Genomic DNA, 23,561 nt, shown 5'->3' on the forward strand with positions numbered 1-23,561 from the left:
TTCAGACATAATGCAGCTGTAAAGATCACATTTAGTAGCAAATTTCTCATCAATAGAACCCAACACTAATTATATTTGATTTGGAGAGAATTAGAGAGATAGAGAATTATAAAAAGGGAATTAAAAAACACAGCATGGTACATTATTACAAATAAGGCACTCCCACATCAAAAGTAAAACTTGGAAGCTTTGTGTCTCTGTCATTATTTCTTCTGCCATACAGCTACACCGCTGGAGCATGGTACACAGAAGTCGCTTTAAAAAAATACATTTAGTATAGCTCTTCAGGCATAGAAAACATAACTTTACCTTACATCGAGGACAAACAACAAATTTACAATTCCACTTGCTGTACTCAACCAGGAGGTGAGACAGGGACGGATAGAAGGACATCCGTGGACTTCCTCCAATGAACCAAAGGTTATCTGGGCAGGTTTGTAGTGTTTTTAGTGATTTTCACAGCAGTCTTTCCAAGGCCGTGGACTCTCCCATTCCCTCAAACACTGCAAGCAGAATTCAAACGGCTGTCCATTTACTGCTGTGCACACTTTACAGAGGACATTCAAATCTGATCCATTCTCTCTTATCACAATGGATCTGCATTCGGGACACTACAGGGAGACCTCCCTTATGGGGATGCTGCTGACATATTATAAATTGTTATATCTATATTTAGCCTAATGGTAAGGAGAAATATTACTTTTTTCCACCGTCGAGATCCTTTGAGATCAAAGTGGATCAACAGCTTCACCAAATGAAGCACTATAAAAACTGCACAGGAAAAATATCCCTAACTTCACCTGTGATCACACAGTAGTTTTCTGTTGCAAAGGGAACAAAGAGAAAGACTTCACTGAGTGAAAAAGGATGAAGATACAAGCTGGTGATGATCCAGTGCACCTGGTCTCAGGACGTGAAGAAAAAGCCTGATCACCTTCTCCACAAAAACAAGGTGAGCTTAATGTTATGATTGATTTTAGCTTTTCAAGTTATGTATGTTACTTTCATAATAGTCACAGATTATATTGCAAACGCAGTGATTGCTGTTATGTGTATGATGACCAAAACTCTCTAAAAAACTGTTATTTCTTGCTGGCTTTCAATGGAAGATTATACCCATCCATTCAATTGAATTTGTTTTGAAGTCTTTTTCTGCTTTGATTGAGCTTGAAAGTCAAAAACACCACCAACAAAAAAACTTTTAAAACTGCTTTTTGTTTCCTTTTTTCCTCTGAAGAAATCCTGAGCAGGAGGAACCAAACAGCTAAGAGCATCTTGACCACAGTGGGGGAAAAGGTGTGCACTGAGGATGATTTTGAAATATTAACTTTGTTGTCACTGCTAAGGAGTTTTGGACACAGGAGTGTGTTTAAAATGTGTGCATCTTCAGTGGTGTTCAGGGAACCTGACATAATAGTTTTTGACATGTTTAAATATTTTGTGAGGTTCATCTCTGTCCTCTGTTGTGTGTGTAGGATATCTTATGGCTGAAGTCCGGCTGACTGTCGCTGGGAAGCTATTGGTGAACGACTCTGCATCTCTATCTGAATATGGGCTCAAGCCCTCGTGCGTGGTGCAGATGGTGGTGAAGGTCCACAGAGGCTGACAGAGACCAGCAATATGATACATCCAAAGGACAAAATGCATCATCTTTGCTAACTGGCACTGAACTGTGTCGTCTTTGATCTTTGGTTTTCTTCTACACTTAAACATACAGCTCAATGAAGCATTAAATGTAAGCGACTGTATAACTTACTTGTTATAATAGTCTTACAGAGTAGGCCTTGAGATGGAGAGGATAGATGCAGCTTCAGTAAAAGACATTTTCAGGGAAAGAACATTTTCCAATTCCTCTTTGGAAATTTGAATATTGTGAAAAATGACTTGAAAAAACATGTTTTTAATAAGGCTTTGAGCTAAATGTGGAAAAATGTTGCTACTAATTCCAGCATCATTCAGTTTACAAACGACGTCCCATTGAATAACTGGAATCCCCCCTCCCCCATTTTCACATAATGTGAACCATCCAGTGGGATGGTTCACGTTTTTGAAACTCCTGATATTGCGTGAAATCCCTTTATGCACACTTTGACTACAAGGGGTAGCCGACAAGCATTAAAAAAGGATAATGTTTTTAAAAATGGGAAGAGCAACCAAATTATAACATAACATTAAAGTGAGCATGTGCTACACACCTCCTGCATGAATCAATAAATTCAGATATATTTAATCAGTGATGCAAAATCTTACAAAACATGCTTTGGTTTTGTCGAGTGGACTCTTGCTGCCTTTAGCAGAGAGTGCTAATTCTGGGACTGGTGGATGCTTACAGCACACAGTATATGAAGAAAACTATAAAGATGTTTACATACAGCCTATAAACATGGAGTGATGGTAATACAACCACAAATTTGTTTCACAGCTGAAATTAATCAGATAAAAAAAACCCATTATTTTTTAATGCTGTGCCACTGGTATTCTATTTGTACTTGTCTAGATTTATACTCCTCTACACCTCTTTAGATGCTGTATTGCTTTAAAACATTGATGTGAAGATACCAGTGCCCATTCTGCTGGTTAAAAAAATAAGAAGGTAATCTTTAAATACACCAAATGTTCAGGTACATCCTGAAGGGTGCAATATTCCACACAGGCAGGAGGGGTCACTGTTTGAAAACAGTTGCAGGTCAGCTAAAGAACATACAATGGCATAACACTGCAAACCAGGGATACTGGTTAAATGACCATAGGGAGATTTTAAATGGAAAAAACTAACAAAAGATCAAAATACATATGTACATATTACTCACAAATCATATCAAGTTTGAACTCTTTTTTTTTAGGGAACAGAAGTCAAATTAACCATGGGTTCAATCTGGTTACAAAAAGCTTTCTTCACATTAATAAATACATTACTCATACGTCACCTGCATGTGGGTAAATCCTAGAGTCATACAGGAAGCAGCGGAGCCAGCTTCCTAGGCCTATACTGATATGTGTGTGAGCACATGGCTCCTGACAGTTATTTTGTATCCGTAATCATAATGCAACAATCAAAAAGAGAGGTGTTTGGATAAACTGTTATTTATTTTCAGGCTGTTTTTTCAAGATCCAGTGCATTTAACAGTGCATTGAAACATTTGATGCTGTGACGCAAAATTACCTAAACACCAATGAAAGGGTAATCAGAAACTTACAAAGTAGCCAGTAATCCTGGTGATGACTCGTGTGAACTTAAATCTTCTAGAAAAATATATGTGACCCTAGGACTTGTCATAGGATGCCAATTTAGCCTGCAGCCTGAAAATAGAGCATAAAATGTAAATCATGGATGGAAGGTTACATCGGACACCAAAAAGCATGTATTCATGCACCGCAGACGAGCTTTTCTACACTTCACCCAGACAAGCTGTATTTAAAACCACTAATGTCAGAACCAGTCATAACGTACTGCATGTAATGTGCCTAACACAGATCATCTCCTGTCTTTTGCCATGTGTGTGAAAGGGCCACAATGTCTAGCGTTCATGACAGAAAATGGCATCACACCAATCTTATATTTACCAAATTACATTCAAGCTATAATTTTTGAGAAGGTTCATGACATGTAGGTAAAATATTTTCCTCTACAAAACTCTAAATGTCCTTTGGCATCTTTGCTTTTTTTAAAAAATTAGCATACATCTTTAAATTAAATCAAAAGTAAGAAATATATGAAACTGATGTTAACGAGGCAGCTAGTGACTAGCTGAATAAAAAAAAGTGCTGATGAGTCTTTGCGGTCACATGAGGCTCAGCTGAAGGAGATGGTGAGGAAAAGGTAACGGAAGGAGAGATTATGCAGAAAGGCACAGAGTAGGTTTCCTCCATTGTGTCTTCACTCCTGCAGTTTGAACTGGAAAGAACTGGTGCTCCATTTGGTTGTGTCACAGTCAAGCATGGTGCGCTCTGTGAAGATCACATTCCCTTCTGCATCTATCAGGATAATTGTATTGGTTCTGAATGGATAACAATACAGAGAAGAAAACAATTGTAAATTTAATATCTAATAAGTATGACAGTGGTTATGAAAAGTCACTTTTCAGACACTGTTTGCCGCTGCCCTGCTAAATGATGTTTTGATAGCTTTGGAAAGGACTAACCCTCTGACCTTTTGGCTACAAGAGAGTGTCTGTACCCAATAATCCAGTGTTTCATTGCTGTGGAGGATTGATTACACTGGGGATTTTTTTTGTGTGCCAAGAGTTCACTGTTCTGTGATCTTGCTGTCTAGCACAGCAGTGTCAGTCACCACCAGTGAACACATAAGGAGGTGAGAGAGAAATGATATCTGGTGAGTGAGGAAGGCTCTGACCTTGTTCCATAATGAGGGGAGCGAACACACACGGCTGACAGAGCCTGGATCATGGACTTGCTATAACCATCACCCTGAGTCTCCTGAATTGGATCAGGTGTGTTCCTGTTAAAACAACAACAACAACAAAACAGATAACTTTAGAAAGCGTGTCGGGTTTTAATTGCACATGCATTAATACTTTTTTCATTATTTATTGCTCTTGAAGCAAATCCCATTTCTGAGCGATCCATAAAATCCACCAATACCCTTTAAGTGTATGGGTGTCTGCATGGAAACTTGGGTCAGATTATACCAAATGCAGTGATTCTAGCTGAGTGCTATTGGTGATCGCTCCCTGCAAGTCCCGTTCTAACCACCTTCCATGTGTGACCGATTAATGTGCTGGATCTCCTCACAGCGACCCTTATATCTGAATTTCATTTGAGGGTCTTCAAAGCTGTGCAAGATTATTAAAGTATATTAAACTAAATTAAAAACTAAAACTAGATATGGAAAATATTTTAGTTAACTAAAGCAATAAAAATTAATTTAGTGTCAAATTTGTCAACCACGCTGAGCGGGCTCTGGTACTGACAGGGATGTCTATTGGTCTATTAGACAACACCCTTCACCCTCTTCTTAAATTATGCTTCAATTGATTGCACCTGTTTATCTTATATATCAATCCATCCATCCCCTTCAGCTTATCCGTTTCAGGGTCACCGGGGGACTGGAGCCTATGTCAGGTTGACAGTCTGGCACAGAGCTCAAATGCACTGACATTCACATCTATGGGTAATCTATAGTCAATGAGTAAAAGTGAATGATTCAATTCACTTTTACTCTGATAGTGCAAAATAACAACAACAGTCGCTTCTGTTGTTGGGGTGGGGTGGCTGTAGCTCAGGACATAGAGCAGGTCATGAGCAGAGTATCAGGCTTTTTCAGTGGCATCTCCTACATTCACACAATTTAAAATGCACTGCAGCTGAATGAGATTTAAGTGGGTGTTTGTGAACTTACAGCTCCTCATTATTAAGGACACTGAGCAGCTCTTGCACCAGCCCATCACAAGAGAGCGTCTGGTCGCTGACGACGCTGGTGAAGTGTTGCTTGCCTTTCAGCAGTTTCTTCCATGGAGTATCCAGCAGCGAGTTGCTCAAGCCGTAGATTCCTGCTGAGGGGGAACAAGATAAATACAGACAAATTTAAACATTAGCAAGCTCTGCTAGCGTCTTTCTGGTGTGTTCTTCAATCTGAGAGCAATTTCACTGCGGAAATGTCAGACTGACATGAGCCAGCCATAGGCCAGGAGGAAAGGTATGAAAGGTTTCTACAGCAACCATACTAAAAACACAGACCTGGATTTAGATGGATGGGTTCAGGGCTGCCTCTGTTTCCATAGTAACACACAATGTCTTGTTTAGCTCTAGAGAGGACACAGTAAGATGGGAAATTAGACATTTTATGATAATCAAACGTGTTTATGTCTAATTATGACTGTTGTGTCAGGAGTCAGAAGACTTTGAGGCTATTGAAATAAAGCGAAATAGAGCAAAGAGAAAGTTCAAAGGGGCATTCCTCAGGGAAACATGGAAAATGAGCGCTGAGGGTGAAAGAGAATAACAAACTGCACCATATAGCATTTTTTAATGATGCATTTTCTTTGCAGCCCTGGAAAATAGGAATTAAGAAGCCTGTGTTATTGCTGGACGCAATTCAAATGGGAAAGTTAAAATACTATACCACACTAGAACAATTTTGATGTTATCCACAAAGGACAACTGGGTGAAATTAAGGTCTCAAAGTAAAAATTAGTGCTGCAAATACCCTTGACTACCACAAAAGCCATTTAGTTACGGTGTTAGATCTCCTTGCAAAGTCCTCAGTTAGAGGGAATTTATTCAGTCTGCAAAAAATCTATCCGACATCAAGGGCATCTGTCACAGCCTTGGTACAGGAGAGTGAATAATAAATTATGATCGAAGCCTTTGAACCAGTAGTGGAATTCGTTTTTTTGATGTCAGTTTTATGACAGCAATACCAGTGGCATCAGTCAATCTCAAATGTGGTGCAACACTGTTTCAACATCTGACTTGGAAAGTTTCCCAGTTGAGAGCTGGCAAGACAAGGGCACAATATGCTGCTGGGCTTTTACTCTGCAAATACATTTACTAAATAGTTTTAAAAGCCAAAGTACATATTAGACAGCCTTTGGTCTGACCTGTTAGCACCACAAGCTGAGAATATTTGCCATTATTAACAAAGATTTCATGTCACGTTGAGAAAAACAAGTCTATTAATGAATTAGTAAATTGAAAGAACATTATTTTGTAACGGCTTTGATAATCAAATGAGCCTGCTTGGTTTTTCAACAAAAAAACAACAACAAATATTTCAACTGACTACATTTTTCTCAACTTCACTTGCCTGAAAGAAACTATTTCTGATCATTTACAGAATAACCAATTAAAACAGGTCAGTTAAACAATGCTGAAAAATCTCTTAGTTGTAGGTGGTTAGTTATATTTTGCTCTACAGGAACATGAACAATATAATTCACACCCTCATTTCCTCTCTTCATGGACTGCCCAAGATGTTGAGCATTTCCTTCAGATTTAGCACCATGTTGATCTGATTTACATAATCATCCCCTACATCTGGGGTTCTCAGACTGTGGGTTTGTCTCCACTAGTGGGGCTTAGAGCCTGTGCAGGTGGAATGTGGACAACCAGGAGTCCAGCTAAGTCAAATGAATATGACGTCCCAAGGGAAAATAAACAGAAGCTTGCCAATGCTATCAGCCTGACATTTAGGTAATAATTGATTTTAAAAACAAAAACATGCTTGTCGGACATGCCAGCCTCAGTGGAACAGAAGATCCATCAGAACAGGCTTGGTTTTCCAATCTTCAAATGTCCATTTTTGATGGGGCTGTGTGCCTGCAAAATCAGATCTTTTTTTTTAGGCTTTTCAGTTAGCTCAAACAAGTCTGAAAGGAGTAAGGACTCAAAGCTGACTGCTTCAAAAAAGGTGTAAATACTGCGCTTATGTTCCTCCTACATATGAACTGAAATTTTAGTTTATGGTGTTAATTTTCTTATTAAAGTCGATAAAAATGATAAATTCCCCAATAACTTAGTTTGACATGATGATGTGGTGAAAAGCATTGTCTTAAGTCAGGCTGGGTACACAAACATAATGGTGTAAGACAGGGGTGGGTAGCTCCAGGCCTTGAGGGTCGGTGTCCTGCAGGTTTTAGATATCACCTGGGTCAACACACCCGAATTAAATGATTAGTTCATTACCAGGCCTTTGGAGAACTACAAGACATGCTGAGGAGGTAATTTAGCCATTTGAATCAGCTGTGTTGGATCAAGGACACATCTAAAACCTGCAGGACACCGGCCCTCGAGGCCTGGAGTTGCCGACCCCATCCGAATGCTCATCGAGGCGATCGTTGGCTCAAGAGTTGGGAGTTCGCCTTGCAATCGGAAGGTTGCCGGTTCGAGCCCCGGCTCGGACAGTCTCAGTCGTTGTGTCCTTGGGCAAGACACTTCACCTACTGGTGTGGGCCAGAAGGGCCAATGGCATGATATGGCAGCCTCGCTTCTGTCAGTCTGCCCCAGGGCAGCTGTGGCTACAACTGTAGCTTGCCTCCACCAGTGTGTGAATGGGTGGATGGTGTGTAAAGTGGTGATGGTGTGGGGTTGTTGTGGTGTATTGTGGTGTGAACTGAGCATGGTTTCTTAAACCAACAACTATAAACACATCAGCACTGGCCAATATTCACTCAAGGCGAAAGCAGTGACCGCTCATCCAAGCACGCACATGGTAGCCAGTCAATGAGAACCAGATGGCACTGTAACCTGAGAGAGAAGCCTTTATTTGTCTGCTCTGCAAAAATGAAATTGTCTGAACTAGTATTTTGTCTTGGTATTGAGGTCTTCACTCAACAATACCTCAACAGCCTGGCTCTATCTACACACTTTGCGTGTGATATCAAATCAAATTGACCATGGTGGCAGCAGGTGGAGGATTTATGGAGAGAGAGTTCCATTTGTGCTGTTTGAAACTGGCTAAAATGTTGAAAGTCCCATCAGGTGTGCCGTGGGTTTATTTGGGCTGAGATGAGGGAACAGCAGGAGGTCGGGACCATCGGGCAAAGCGAGAACAAAGAGGGAAGAGTCAAAAACAGGCTTTTTCAGATCTCAGTCAGAGAGTTAATCAGTATGCTAGCTGAGAAGTATTCTAATGAAGAGTCCTCTATATTGAGGCTGCAGAGCATCACCAGCTGTAGTGTAGTTGGCTGAGATGGTTGAGTGAGCTTTCAAGAAATTCAGGTAATTTTTGAGGGAAAAAAATAATCATAGCAGACAGAAACTTTGGGATTTATCAGCAAATCATTGAATAGGACGTGTTCCTACATCTCGCCTAGTCACCATCAGTGATTCCAACTTTGGCTTTGGCAATATGTTTCTGTAAAAATGCAAGGAACTATTTCTAGTCAGTCTGATGGCACCATGTTGATTGAAAAGAGATACATGACAGATGTAGTTCTTAGTAAAACATTCATATACTGTATGGAAACATGGAACTTCAAATATTCATATTATACCAGTGATGTATTGTAATTCAGACCTCCCATCTGATAGAAAAAGGCTGTGCATACAACCATGCAAACAATCAGAGAGCAAAAATTAACATCATTTAAATTTGTATGGCAATTTTTAGACATCTGGAGTGAATCATGCAGTGCTATTTATTGTAATCCACTCAGGAGAATCTCATCTTCTGTTCTTCTAAAACAGAATATGATTTCCCAAGAGGCGATGTTACAAGCACTTTGGAGAGAAGAAAAACAAATCCTCACAGTACAGTTTCTTTAAAATGTTGAGAGTTCATCCGCCCCTGATACTGTGGAATGTGCGTATCTGCTGCCCCGCTGTGTTTCTTTTTGAGCCCGAACAAGTTTCTGCCAAGAATTACAACACAGGGTTTGAGGCAATAAGATCGAACCACTTTCTAAAGTTGTTTTTTTTTTTTTTTTTTTAAACAGCCAAACTGAAAGTGCATATTAGGGAGGCATTTCTTTGCGGGCAAACATCAGAGCACATATTTAATAAAATGGATAATCTCTGGGCATTGACTTTAAAGCAAGAGCGACTTAAAGTGGGATCAAAAACCAGAGCTATAGACAAGTCAGATGAAGTGTTGGATATGGAGCCTCGAGAGCATCAAGCTGAGAATATCTGAGTCAGATCAAAATTTAAATATATATGGCATTAGCTTCACGACTGTGAGGCCCAGTAGACATTTCTTTAAATACAAGGCTGCCACAGACCAAATTATTCATGCACAATCCAATCCAACATGATTAAAGAATATTCCTGGTGAGACTTCTCCATTAATAAGCAGCAATAAATAAATTATCAAATAGTTTGTATGTTAAGTGTACAGTTTTGCTCTCATGTATCTGTAAAGAGTGATGAGACTTACACAAAGAAGGTGGCACATCTTGACCCCACTGCCACCAGTCGCCACATCGTAAATCACGCCTGTGCTTACAGATGAAACCAAAAGCCTCTAATTGTCATGTAAAGCTACTGTCAATCCACCAGCAGTTATTGATTCGGAAAGAAACCAAATGCCTTATTTCCTCAGGGCAGCTGGGCACATTGCAGTGGATAACAAACAGGCTGGTAATGATGGTGCTTACTAAAAAAAGATTGTGCATATGTAACTGCTGCCCCTGGTTTTAACAGGGACATCTGCATATTCTGAGCTGATCAAAAATAGCAGCTAAGCCACCTAGATAATGTCATACGGTTGCCCCTAGGTTAAAAAAAGAAAAAGGAAAAAAAGCTTTCAAAGGCTCAGATGATACCGACACTTCTGAAAATAAAGCTCCAAGTAGCTGACTTTTTGTGCAGGTATACACAAGTATATACACAGACCTTTAAGAATACATGTTTGTTTGGAATCTCACATGTGCGTATTTCACTCGGTTCAGTGGTATGCTGAACTCTTGTGGCTTTCTTCACAGTTTGAGGTGCAAAGTCTGCTGAGATTGGGAAATCTAGTCTCTCAGATGCAAAATACTTTAAAAAAATGATGTGAAAATTATTAGCGTGAGAAGCAAAAAAGGTCTAGCTAACTATATTTAAAGTGAACCAGAGTTGCAGTATACCTTAAAGCTCAGCAGCCAAACAGCACGATAGGAGTCCCACAGTAACTCATATGATGCTTTCACAGAATGTAGCCTAATATATTGATGGTACTGAGACACAGTGAATCTCAGTATAGTGCAAACAATCTAAAATACATCACTTTGTGCATTGTCGTGCCAATGTGTGCTACTATTATTATGCCATTTTAAAAATGAATACACCACGATCACAAATGTAGGAGTGACATTGGTTTCTGCATGTGGTAAATATATATTGATCAAAAACGTTGATATTTGGCAGAACTGTATTCATAATTCATATAAAATATTGCCCTATAAATAAGCTTAGCTTTGAATGAGCCACTACATTACAGAGATATGTTTAAGTCTTTCAGTTGTATTGCTGAAACTTGCAATACCAAAGCCACAGAAGATGTTTCCAACCTACAATACTGTTTCAAAAAGTAGCACCTTATCCATTATATTGGAGTTGGTAGAAATTATTAGGTGGCAAAGAAAATAATATGAAAAACAAAATATTTCTCTATCCTGAAAGCTCTTTTGGGGATAACAAACTACTTCAGGCTATGTTAAGAGGAGGAAAAGTCCACTTTTTCTTCTCCAACAGAGATACAACTTTTAACCTCTGAACTCTCCTTTCCCCCGCTTTCCTTTGGGCAGGTGCAGTCATAATGTTATCAGCAGGAGAGCTGGCTGTACTCCCGTCAGGAGCGGTTTCTCTACCATCAGCAGCACAGCATCAAGCGTCAACACTTTATAGCAAACTTTTTATGTTACACATTTTTGTAATTTCAGGTAATATTGCCTTTACATCAGCTACACTATGCTCCAGCTCCCTAACAACAGTATGGCTTCACTATATTGCAGCTCTCTACATGGGCCGACAACCTGACAGCTATCCGAGTGTGCACTGAGCCCATTTTCTTTCTTTTCTATGCTTATCATCAAATTCAGTCAAGTCAGGCTTGTGAAGCACATGGGAGGGGAAAAAGCCTTCGTTATTTTTTATGCTGTCTAGAGTTTCTTTGTTTATAGCCCTGAAATATGAACAGGTGTTCCTTTGGAATTTTAATGCTGGCTCGTTCGCAGCTCAGTGTCTTTTCAGTTCTGCCTGGCTGGCACTCCAAAGATGAAGATGTTGCTTTTGTGGTTTTCTTTCCGTGGTAAGGCCAAAATTCAGAGGAACAAAGTTAAAGCCCAGTAAAAAAAAAAAAAAAAAAAAAAAAGAGACTCCTTTACTGTTTAGATTGTGAGAAGACACACATTATACAGCCTAGTGTGGCTATTTTGCATATTTCTTCTCACTCTGGAAAATATTTCATCTTATGAAATGCAACAGTGGATAGCGTCTGTTTTTAAATGTTAGTGTAAACATCCACATGATGGATATACTTATTTGAATCAGCTTTATCAGTGCATAGAAAATATGCAGATGGATTTCACAACACGTTTTACTCACTTGAACTCAGCTGTGATGAGGTTAAACCCATTGTACAGGTGGCCTTCTGACGACACCTTCTTCAGGTAGGAGTAGCTGTCCTGATCCTTGTCCATTAAATAGTGAGACACTAGAAATCCTGCAAATTAGCAAACGTAATAAGAAATGTATGTAATGTATGTGTACTACTTATTCCTTAGAATCAGTTATATTATCACATGGATTCTAGACACTGAGGCTGTAAAGGGGCACTTGGGACATTTTCATGGCTGATTACCTCGTCCTTGTGCATCAGGGTTAGGACGTCCCTCCATGTAGTTGGTGATGGCAGCCAGCTTGCCCCTCTTGCTGATCCCCAGCCATGACCCCCCTTCCTTCCCTAGCTCCAAGTCCAGGCCTGATAAACACAGAGTTACAATGTATTTTTAAAAAGAGAGGGGCATCAGACCTCACATGAAAAGAGTATGACTCGATTTTAACGGATAATAACAGAGATTCTTCAGTATACCCTGCTTCTTTTGCATGCCAGTTTTCCTTAACAAGAACAAATGATGGGTAACGAATGATTAACTCAAGAAAGAACTAGGTCATTTGTCACTAATCATATGGCAAACAGACTTTTTAATTATTCACTGCAGCTAAGTGCTAGTTTGAGAAAAAACACATAAATTCATGCAATATGCAAAAGATGTGAAAGGGAAAGAATTCAACAGTTAGAAAAATGTTAATAAATAATAAAAAGAGAAAAAAGAATAAATAATTAGTAATGGAAATTTGAAGTTTCTCTGATATTAGTAGCAAATATATATTACATATTATTTTTGAAATGGTCTTATTATGCTTTTACCTATTTGACATCATGCTGTTTGCACAAATGTTAAAAATGTGGATATTAAAAGTAGACAAAGTTTCAAAACGTCAGTGTGTGTGTGTGGTCATAGTTCTATATGCAGTGGATATCCCAAATATGACCATTTTAGGCACACAGCTCTGGCTGTGAACACAGGAGCCCCGCCCCCCAACTGTGCAAAACCTTCTGTTTGGAAGAAACTGCCAATCAAAAGAAATTAGGTTTGAAGGGAGAGCAGTCTCAAAGGGAGAGCGGCTTAAATAGCTTGTTTCATATAGTAGATAGACTGAGTGGCAGTAAGAAATCTAGTCCACATTAAGATGCACAAATAGAAAATATTTTTTTCTGTGTCACTGACATCACAATCAGAGGAAGTATAAAACTTATATAACCTTCAAGATGTTGTCCAATTGGAATGAAATCTCATAAGAGTGATGGCAGGAATTATTTTAGTCCATCAGTAAATGAATGTTTTCTTTCTACATCCCTCTCCTCCAGTTGACACAAAGAATGTCAGGCCCTGCAAATTTGCAGCACTTCCTGGTGATCAATAAAGACAGGTCCACTTATACAGTCAGTGACCTCGAGAGCCAAATGGTCTAATTCCTCTGAGGGTGGATGGAAAGCTAGCTAAATTCCACTGGGACCAATAGCTTACTTCCCTTCTCGCCATGCTACGTCTCCTTCAGGGCCCTACTGCTACCCACCCACCACACTCACGCCCCGTTCATCCCCCAGCCCTGCAGATAAGACAGAGCCATTTATTCCTGTCACATTGCATAAAAACAGCCATCAATTAAGAACCCACTAGTCGAGTTCTGACCCCTCTATTACAAAGGGGAGAGGAGACTGGCGAACAACGAGGATATGGCACCATTTCTTCCCTCAGCAGAAAAACAGAAGACTGATTTTTTCTGATTAGCCATAATGTGTATTGAACATCAGTCAATTAAATGTAGTTTGCTGTGGGTGGGGATGTTCTGCGATGGATTTTTGAGGTGAAGGAAAGGGATTTTTCCTTGATTAATGAAAGCTCTTTATTCTTACAGGTAAAGTTTGTTAAGCAGTACTAAAAAGCCAACCAACCTTGCATATATTAATCAAAATAAGCAATTAAATTCTAACAGACACGTTTACACAAAACATACAAGAAAGTTTTTCACTAATTTGTGTTAGCTTTAGCTTTAGAAATTACTGCTGTTTAGTGAAAAGCTTGACTGGTGGTCTCAAGTGTATATGTACAGGCTTACCACTGAGGATCTCATTGCTGGCCCCCCAGAAGTCTGCAGCTTTGGATGGCCTGTTGTAGAACTCATCTCTGTTTGCAGCCAAAATTAGCCTGAGAACATAACAGGTTAAAACTTGTAAAGGGGGCTCAGCCCCCAATCATAATGCCATGCATACAATGCCTTTACAATACAATTACAACATTGCATTACAACGTTAAAAAGCAATTCATTTAGTTGGATGACCTGTTGTAGTGCCTAAGAACCACCCTGCCACTCCATACACCTGGACAAGATGCAAACTAGAAATAGAGCTGTTTTCTCACCTAACCTCATTACCTGCCTATTTGCTCACCTGGTTCTTCGTGCTCCTATACAGTCTCTCTATCATCTCTCTGTCCAACCTCCTGGACTGACAATCGCACACAAATGCATGGTATTCAACATAACATAACATAACATAACATAACATAACATTATCCTAAGGGCTGGGAATCCACATTTGATATCAATATATATCAATATATGCTTATTTATGTGAAATCATCATCAGTGAATGTAGGCAAACCAATCGACACTGGCTTTGTATATCTTTTGTTGACTCTAATCACATGTCCACTACACTTTTTGCTCACTTTTTGATCTTTCTTCTTGCTGTTTTCATCCAGCTTTCTCCCTCTCTCGCCTATGGGACATTTATTTAAAAAAAAAGAAAAGAAAAAAAAAAGAATATTTCTATCATATGGTGAGTCTAATTCATTTGATCTTAACATGAAGGTAAGAACATATGCTACTATTATCCACTAGAGACTTATATAATTACAGTACATATATACATACAGCATCTGTAATGATGAAAACAGTAAGCGTTTGTGGTTTATGGCCAGAAGGTCAGTGTAAAAAATAAGCTCCCAGACTGTTACAGTGCAACTTTCACATTTTCAGTATAATAAAGTCCTCAGATACAACCAGAAGCACTCACGTTAAGCATCTCATTTTCTAAATTGATTGAGCAGGAGCCAGAGGAGAGAATATAAAGGGTCAAGGCTGCAAAGAGAAGGTGTTTCTTTGAAGATGACCAAAGTAAAGAGGATCAAAAGGAATGTAACTGAAAAAAGCAAAAGGCAATAGAGTCAGGAGCTCAAGTTTGGAGAATTTATCCATATACAGCAGGCTTTTGGATATGATTGAGTCCCTCCATATAAAACAGGTTTATTTAATGAAGACGTGCAAAAATGAATTGTAACCTTCTTGCAGTGGTTGGATTTGAGTCACAGGGGTCTCATCCTGGAATGAGGCCCAGGATAGGAAAAGCAAGCCCAAAGAAACTCCATAGGTCCGTCCTCCTGTGGGCCCATCAACCACAGGAGGAGACATAGGATTTTAGTGTCTTGTGTGGATTGGACACTGGTCTCTGGTTACATTGATGGCCCTGCAACCTGAACTCGTATAAGCAGTAGTAAATGGATGGATTGATGGACGGATGAACAGTTACAGATCCCTGTAGTACGTGGGATGGGGTTGAAGTATGGTGTTTCATTACTATTTCCCAACTAGAGCAGCTAGTCATGTGAAATTTTGCAAGAAAATCAATTTTACACCAGCTCCAAGTTTCACAATCTGAAGCCAAATTCTTGAGCAACAAGCAACAAATTCCCATCCACTCTTATGTATTTTGAGACCATGTAACTCGTGGGAGGAAATCACTGATGTTTTTTATGAAATGACTCCAATGCCTTTGGCTTTGTGGTTTTATTCATTTTTAGAAACAACTGAAAACACTTTGAATCTTAAAAAACAAACAAAGAAACTAGAATACAATACATATTATTGTATTGTAAATATTTAGAATGAAGAGCTCAAAGATTCTGAACATTTGAAATAGACCAGGTTGAATTTTGGAGAAATATGCATGAGCATCTCTAAGTACTGACACAGCCACATAAATGAGAGTTTATGACTATTAAACTCTGTAACTATCAAATAGCTTGAATCAAGTGTTGGATAACCCCACTGCTGTTAGGAGCTACCTAAAGCGGAGAAAAAGCAGGCTATTAAGGGGTTAAAACAATTTGAAATAGTATTTTACAAGTAAATCATCTTATCTCAATCTCATTTTGCAAAGCTGGCTGTGTCTGCCACATGCACGTAACCTCTGCAGGTGTTTTATTCCATTTTAAATTTGTTTTTTATTGTCGAAGCAAGGCTACGAGACAAACATTTACTGCTGCAAACAAGAGCGAATAGCCTGAACAAGAGTGTGATCTGATTTCCAATAAATCCCCTTCAATGGGACTCTTAAGTCTGACACAGACTGTCTGTCAGTTAAGCGCTGCACTAAACTTTGACCTACAGTTTATTATTATTCGGAGTGAATCAGATTGTAATGACGCCATTATGCTCACAACCATTAACAGCAAAACACTGTATTGTGACCTGTATCTAATGCAACACCTGTTCTAACATGTGCCTTTATTCACGGGTCCCTTTTTGTCATTTTTGTAGTGGGCTAGTATGTCCTCACTTAGCAGTTAAGACCCAACAATCACACAGCTTCACACAGCCCATCTTTCCTACTCAGATATTATGAAAAACAGTAAACATTGACTCTGTTCCTTGATGAAAAAGGTAACCTCTCTATTTCATGCAATTTGCGTAATAAAATAATCTGCACTATAGCAGCAAATTAATAACATAAACAAATAAAAAGCATCTGTCTTATTTTTAAGTACATATGGGGAGTGGCTTCGTATTGTGAAAAGATGCATTGAAAATACAGATAAAGCATTTCAATACATCTTAATGCCAAACTATGTAGAATTATCTATGGCACAGAATATTATTAAAATGATTCAAAAAATCTCTGGAGAAATCTCTGTATACAGCAGCAGGGCTTTGCTGTGAAAGAGCTTGCCTATCTGTAGTCACCTATCAAAAACTTTTGGGGCAGTATGAAATGAAATATAAAAAAATGTTATGTTTTTACAAGCAATTTTTCACTCAGATGTCTAGCCTGCTTATAGAAATCGTTTAATAGCATCTCCACGGTTAGAAAACCTGTAACTAAGTACTACTCTATTGTTTCATATGATTGAAGAGGGTAAGTAATAGGAGGTGCTGCTAACTACACCACTCCAATTGTCTAACTGTTCTTCAGAAACTGTGAGCGCCTCTATAAATGTGGACGTTTTAACTGTTTGTTGGTCTGGAGCATTCAGATATGTGTTAATACAATGCCGCAATGTTACCAAGAGTTGGGGAGCTGCAAAGTCACCCCAACGTCAGACGATGCAATGCTTAAAGAAACTGCAGAAAACCCAAGTGCTACCACTCAGAGTATGGGTGTCTGAAAAGGTTTCCAGGAGAAAGCCTCTTCCTCCTAAATCCCAAGGCTTCTGAAACAATGTCCTTCAGATAAACAAGACTACAGTGTAGATGTCTGGCCATTGTCACCTTTAAAAAACAAACCAAAAAACCCCTCCATCTAACATCCAACAAGACAATGATCTCAAGCACAGCAGCAAATCTTCAACAGAATGGCTGAAAAAGAAAAGAATCAATGTGCTGAAATGGTCCAGACCTGTATGTAGCAGGTCCTTAAGAGAGTTGTGCATAAGCGAATGCCCACAAATCTCAAAGAACTAAAGCAATATTGTAAAGAAAAGTTGGCCACAATTCCTTCACAATGATGTGAGAGACTGATAAAAGTCATACAGAAAACTATGACTTTAAGTTATAGCTGCTAAAGGTGGTTCTACAAGCTACTGAATCACCAGGTGCATTTAGACTGAGTTCCATGACAACATTTCTTCTTCATGACTGTATATATATGTGCCCCCCAAACATGCACAATTTAAATCTCAGTGTGTGGTGGGAGCAAGGGGGATGGGGCTGTTAGTCTGAGTATGTTTGCTTGATAATATAATCCTTTTTATATCGAGTTGCTTGGATATATATTTGTATGTCATATTTACTATTGCATCTGCCTCCCCAGGGACAGCAGATGGAAATGAGCTAGTAGCTAAATCTGTTATAAAGCATCACTCCTCCTAAGAGATGAATGCTTTTGTTCATGGTCTCTGACAGTCAAATAAATAAATAAATAACTAAACTAAATTAAGGACAGATGTAAACATTCCCTGTCCCAACTTTTTTGGAAAGTATTGCTTGTTGCTGGCACTGACTTTAAAAAAATGCCATACATTAAAAAAAGGTTTGGTTTTATTTAGTTTTTGTGCCATTTCCAATAAATATAGGGTTTAAACTGCTTGTAAACCACTGCATTTCATTCAATATTTTTAAATATTTCAAGCAATTTTATAACTTCATCTTTAGATGTATTGAGGTAAAGACTGCTGTCATATGATTACAAATCATTAAAAGCCACAGAGGTCAGTGAAATGCATCAGAACCTGCAAATGTATGTTTTATTCCTAAGCTTCTAATGGTCTTCCTATTATTCCTTCAACATAGGAGCTTGCATCTTGTTAAAAGCAAACAAATAAGGCCAAATGACATAACAGGGGTCGACCTCTGTGTATCAAAGGCTAATGACAGCCCGTTCCCATGGTGCTTTATGAGCCACCACTGCTCCTGAAAACAAAGCTAACACTAATGATGCTACACAGGAAGAGAGCATCTGCTTTTGCATCCTGAGGGGCAAATCCCATGCAAGTTGCTCGGATCACAGCGTGAGTCAGCCAGCTGGATCATGTAGGAGGCACAGTGGTAAGGAAAGAGCTATCAAAGCTCATTGACACTCAACTTTGATTTCTTTCTATTCAACTAACACAGTGACTTATGTATCCAAACACATGTGGCTCCCATGGGATAATTTCCTGAGCCTTTGATAAATTTACACCAAGGCATGTTAATGTTAACCTCATGGTGGGTCTAGAAAGATAAAGGAATCACCAAAGTCACTAGACTTTCATTATCATCCTCTGGAGATAACGAAAGTCACCAAAAGCATGGACATCTTCAATTGTTGTCGAGACATTTAAGGTTGTGTCAGAGTGATGACCTAACAGGCATGCTGCCATCGTATATAGTGACCTTATCCCAAGAGGATCAATTATTTTATTTGCTGTTCAGTTACAGTGTCAACATGCTTACATCATGAATACATGCTTAGGGGTGGCTCCAGCTCAGGAGGTGGGACAGGTAATTTACTGATCAGAGGGTTGGTGGTTTTCTAAGCACTTAGAAATAGAAGAAAGTGCTTATATGAATGTGGGGTGAATGAGACATGTTGTATTCTTCTTTTAGTGCTCAAATAGAGTACAGAAGTGCTATATAAGAACCAATCTATTTATCATATACTATAATTTACTTGCAAAGAGCCATGAGCAACATGAGATAAAGAACTATTACAAAAAGCTCTATGAAGGGCTGCCATTATGCTGTTTGTTTAGTACATCAGCATCATCTTTTGGTTAAAGGGATTGTAAGTGGCACTTTTATATTATGTTTAAATGACTAACCAGGTCAGCCACTAATCAGAAGGTCGGTGGTTCGATCCCAGGCTGCCTCCTGGCTGCATGCCAAATATCCTTGGGCAAGATACTAACCCCGTGTTTGCCTACTGGTGGTGGTCAGAGGGCCCAGTGGCGCCAGTGTCCGGCAGCCTCGCCTCTGTCAGTGTGCCCCAGGGCAGCTGTGGCTACAATGTAGCTTGCCATCGCCAGTGTGTGAATGTGTGTGTGAATGGGTGAATGACTGAATGTAGTGTGAAGCGCTTTGGGGTCCTTAGGGACTAGAAAAGCGCTATACAAATGCAGGCCATTTACCATTTACCATTTAATGAGAAGTGATACAATATATCCAGGTCAAAATCATACTGCAATGCTATTTGGTGGACTGCTGCAGTGCTTTTGTTCTGAGCAGCTGGTGAAGAAAAACACAGTGGAGACTAGAAATTGCATTTCTGAATACAGAGATCTCAGCATGAGGGTAATCAGCGAGTCATTTGTGTGGAATATTAACCCATTTAACTCCCGCAGATCCATTCCTGTCATTTTGTGCTGTGAGCGCTATAATAATTGCACTTAATGAAACTTTAATTCTGCCTTCAATCCAATTTTATCTTAGCATGCTGCATATTCCTTTTGATTTACACATTCGCCTGAGAAAAAGAAACTGCTTCTGCAGCCAGTACAGTCTATAAATAGCAGACATGATGCTGCATTAGGACACAGTGCGTTTCACCTTTCCCCAGGTTCAGGTCTGAGTCAGTACTCATAACACACCTCTGCTGTGATCTCCTTAGGTGAGGTCAGACTCCCAGAGGGAAGGACAAAGATGGACAATGGCCTGGCAGAGAGCTTGCTCTCAAGCTCTGGGGGATTATAATAAGCTGGGGCTCCACATACCATCAGGCTGTAACTCACACTGACTGCTTGTACTACACCGATCTGTGCTGTTCACTAAAAGAAGTTAGCATTTACTGCTGGGTAGGGCACACGGAGGTTGCACAAAGAGTCAGTGCTTTCATAAAATTGGTAGAGAGGCTGTTTCTAACTTTCCTAGCTGCAGGGAGTATCCGGCTTTGTGAGGGAATCACAGCAAAGATGTGAAAAAACATTGCAAGAGTTTGGTAGCTGCATGTTAACTATGAATTTTGAGAAATATGCTCTAAGTAAAATATTAAAACTGGCCCAAACAGTTGCATAATAAATCTGCATGAGAACATAAATGTTCTATAGAGTTTTTATCACCTCGCCCCCTAAAACATAGCGCACAGAGATGGCAATAACATTAACATAACCACAATGTTTCTCCACTTGCTGCTACACACTTGATTTACGAGGTTAGGAGAGTAATATTGCACTTAGAGTCTCTGCTGGAGTGTCCTTAGGCAAGATACTAAAATCTCTGCTCAGAGTGTGCAGTTCTGTGGCTGACAATGCCTCGAGAGGGTTTGCTGATACCTGTTTTTTGTGCTTACCTTGTTTTTGCTTTATTACCTACAGTCATATGAGACAGCTCTATTGTTTATCAAGAACTTGCTTCGAGTCCTTGTATATTTAATGCATGACTTAACTGCCTTACCTGTAGGCATTTTTGGATGCAGGCCGGGGGTCAAACTTGAAGAAAATTATACACATGGATGTGCTGGGGATTGATGGCAGGGCTTTCACTTGGTTCACATCTGCCTCTAAATCTCAGCCATACCTGACAAAGAAAAGAATATAGGAGTTATTCTGAATACCCTTTAAAGAAAACAAACAATCTAATTCCCACACCTTGTGATATCACAGCAAAAACAAAAACGACTAATGAAAGAAAAAAAAACCTCCTTGTGTACTTTAACTCCTATTTCTCTTGATTTCCCTTGAAGTGTTTCAAAATCTTGACTGATAAATTGTGGTAAATTTAATTAACCAGACTAGATTTGGAAAGGCACCTGCCTATATAAAGTCTCATGCCTGATGATGCACGTCAAAGCAAAAACCAGGGTAAGTCAGAATTCCTGCAGTGATCAGAAACAGTGCAGCATTGCAAAGCATGCTAAGCATTTTGCTGCAGGGAAAATTCCAAAGAACAGAATGGCCTTTATATTTCTTAAATGAAAGCAGTTTGGAATAAACAGGACTCTTGAAACTTTTGAACTAGCAGGCCATCCAATCAACCAAAAGAGCAGGGACTTTAGTAGAAGTGACCCAGTGGTCGTTCTTACTGAAATTCTGTGTGGAGATGAGAGAACCTTCAGAAGGACGCTCATCACTGCAGTACTCCAATGATATCGGGTTTATGGCCCAGATGGCAGGCAGAAGGAGGTTCCTCATATCAGACTATGAGAAAAAAGATTTCTAACCTGAGCAAACCAAGTCCTCTCATCGCCTGAAAGCGACAAGAGTGAGTGACCAGAAAATAGACAATATAGACTACTGCAGTTGGCAAAGACGTTCAACCTGCCAAGGGGATCCCCACCCAGACTCATGATTTATTCCACCGACAGTTTGTAAATTAAATACAAACATCTATGTATAAGCCTGGAAATATATCCCAGGTGACACACCTCTAATAAAACAAGGTTAATGTGATATTCACGTTTTCTTAATTAACATATTTTCTACGTTTTTATTTCGTCATTTTGAGGCGAATAAAGTTCTGAAAACTTTATGAATACATTGTTTCCAGACTTAGAACACAGCACCCAAAAGTTTTTTTTTCTGTCTGCGTTCACTCAGCACCTAGTTTATATGTGGAAGAAAAACGGTTTCCCTTTATAGAACAAGCTAATCACATTTTATTACAGTCTTTGCAGTATATTGTGTGGTCATGTCCTGCACCACATTCAGAAGGACTGGGATACAAGTCATTCAGCTACAGTATCCTAACTGTAATGAGTGCAAAGGTAGCAATTGAGTAGAGTCGTAAACTTAGCCATATGTCACAATGGCATTTAATGACTCGCTAGTCCGACCCCAATAATCAGCTGGTATTATGAAGCTAGAGGGTTGTGACAACTTGTCACAGTTGACATCAACTACACATTTTGAATGATACGAGGACACGAGCGACTAGCATTGTCGCAGGACATTAATATTTGATAGACAGCAACGAACTAGCTGAGTAGCATATCCACAGACAAAATATTAGTCGAGTAATATGGTTAGTTGAACGATTAGTTCCAGGATAACTTCACCTACACATAACTAGCTAACGTTAGCTTAGTAATAGTTAACAGTATAACGAGGACACCGACCCAGCAAACTTTAGCTACCTACCCAAACTTAGCTGTGTGCGAAACAATATACTACAAATGATATCTGGCTTATCGGTTTTCTACACTGCTGTTGTGTCGCCTAGTTGTACTCACCACCCCTCAACACTCGGTGTTGACAGCTAAAAGGAAGTACTCACAAAGAGTGACCTCGATTTGAGTCTTCAGTCGTTTCATAAGGCTAAAAATCCGACGTGACCGGTTATTATCTGTGACGTGACCTTAACCCCGCCCGCCTCTGCATTTACATACATAAAACAAGCGCATATGCTCAGTATTCCAGTATGATTGGTCATTTTACAAAACACGAACAGCCAAGCTCGCAGTAAACGGAAGCAATGAGGTTTCCGGTTTAGTTAACATTATTTTCAAAATAAAAGCATTAGTGTCAGAAGTGTGTTTTTATGTTACAATTCTTTAAGGAAAAACGGCTTGGCAAACAGGGTTTATTTTATTAACATGATTATGCCTCACAATACAATATAACTGAAAACTATATTGTCATTTGTTTTAACACATAGACTGTAGTACAGGGTAGCATTTTTCCAAATAAGGAACACTTTTAATTTGAAAAATATTCTGTAGACGTCATTTTTGTATTCCCGCGGGATTGACGATGTAGTATTGACATCAATCATGTCATATCAATAGACAGGAGAAGCCCACAGAGAAATGCAAGATGAAACTGATAAAATAAAATGGAATAAATTAAATTAAATTAAAAATTGATATAGAGTTTTATGAATTTTAATGGAAGGTTTACCAAAATAGTATTTTTTTTAAATTCACTGAC

The 23,561-nt window shown here is 39.2% G+C and overlaps 1 protein-coding gene and 1 long non-coding RNA gene across 10 annotated transcripts; one reads left to right on the forward strand and one right to left on the reverse strand.

The window, feature by feature from the left end:
* The first annotated feature begins 282 nt into the window (after nucleotides 1-282).
* On the forward strand, nucleotides 283-1,835 carry LOC145432445 (uncharacterized). 2 transcript variants are annotated; one of them, XR_013912743.1, is made up of 4 exons: nucleotides 283-433; nucleotides 833-952; nucleotides 1,238-1,296; nucleotides 1,476-1,835. It is a non-coding gene; the product is annotated as an uncharacterized LOC145432445 (long non-coding RNA). The 2 variants fall into 2 exon arrangements; XR_013912742.1 differs by having other exon boundaries at nucleotides 283-952.
* Nucleotides 1,836-3,068: 1,233 nt separating this feature from the next.
* tango2 (transport and golgi organization 2 homolog (Drosophila)) lies at nucleotides 3,069-23,099 on the reverse strand. Of its 8 annotated transcripts, none has more exons than XM_080308749.1 (10): nucleotides 22,865-22,892; nucleotides 21,719-21,833; nucleotides 21,091-21,213; nucleotides 14,065-14,153; nucleotides 12,242-12,361; nucleotides 11,986-12,103; nucleotides 5,698-5,765; nucleotides 5,360-5,513; nucleotides 4,355-4,459; nucleotides 3,069-3,998 (listed from the first exon to the last, which is right to left on the reverse strand). In XM_080308749.1, exons 3-10 carry the CDS (start codon nucleotides 21,144-21,146, stop codon nucleotides 3,878-3,880), a joined length of 831 nt encoding a protein of 276 aa, XP_080164875.1. In that variant the 5' UTR covers nucleotides 21,147-21,213; nucleotides 21,719-21,833; nucleotides 22,865-22,892; the 3' UTR covers nucleotides 3,069-3,877. The 8 variants fall into 8 exon arrangements, with proteins under 8 accessions (XP_080164875.1, XP_080164878.1, XP_026043509.1 ...); XM_080308752.1 differs by having other exon boundaries at nucleotides 5,360-5,510; nucleotides 22,865-22,890; XM_026187724.2 differs by lacking the exons at nucleotides 21,719-21,833; nucleotides 22,865-22,892 and adding an exon at nucleotides 22,909-23,099.
* Nucleotides 23,100-23,561: the final 462 nt, after the last annotated feature.

This window comes from Astatotilapia calliptera, chromosome 12, assembly GCF_964374335.1.
Source record: "Astatotilapia calliptera chromosome 12, fAstCal68.1, whole genome shotgun sequence".
NCBI classification, from domain to species: domain Eukaryota; kingdom Metazoa; phylum Chordata; class Actinopteri; order Cichliformes; family Cichlidae; genus Astatotilapia; species Astatotilapia calliptera.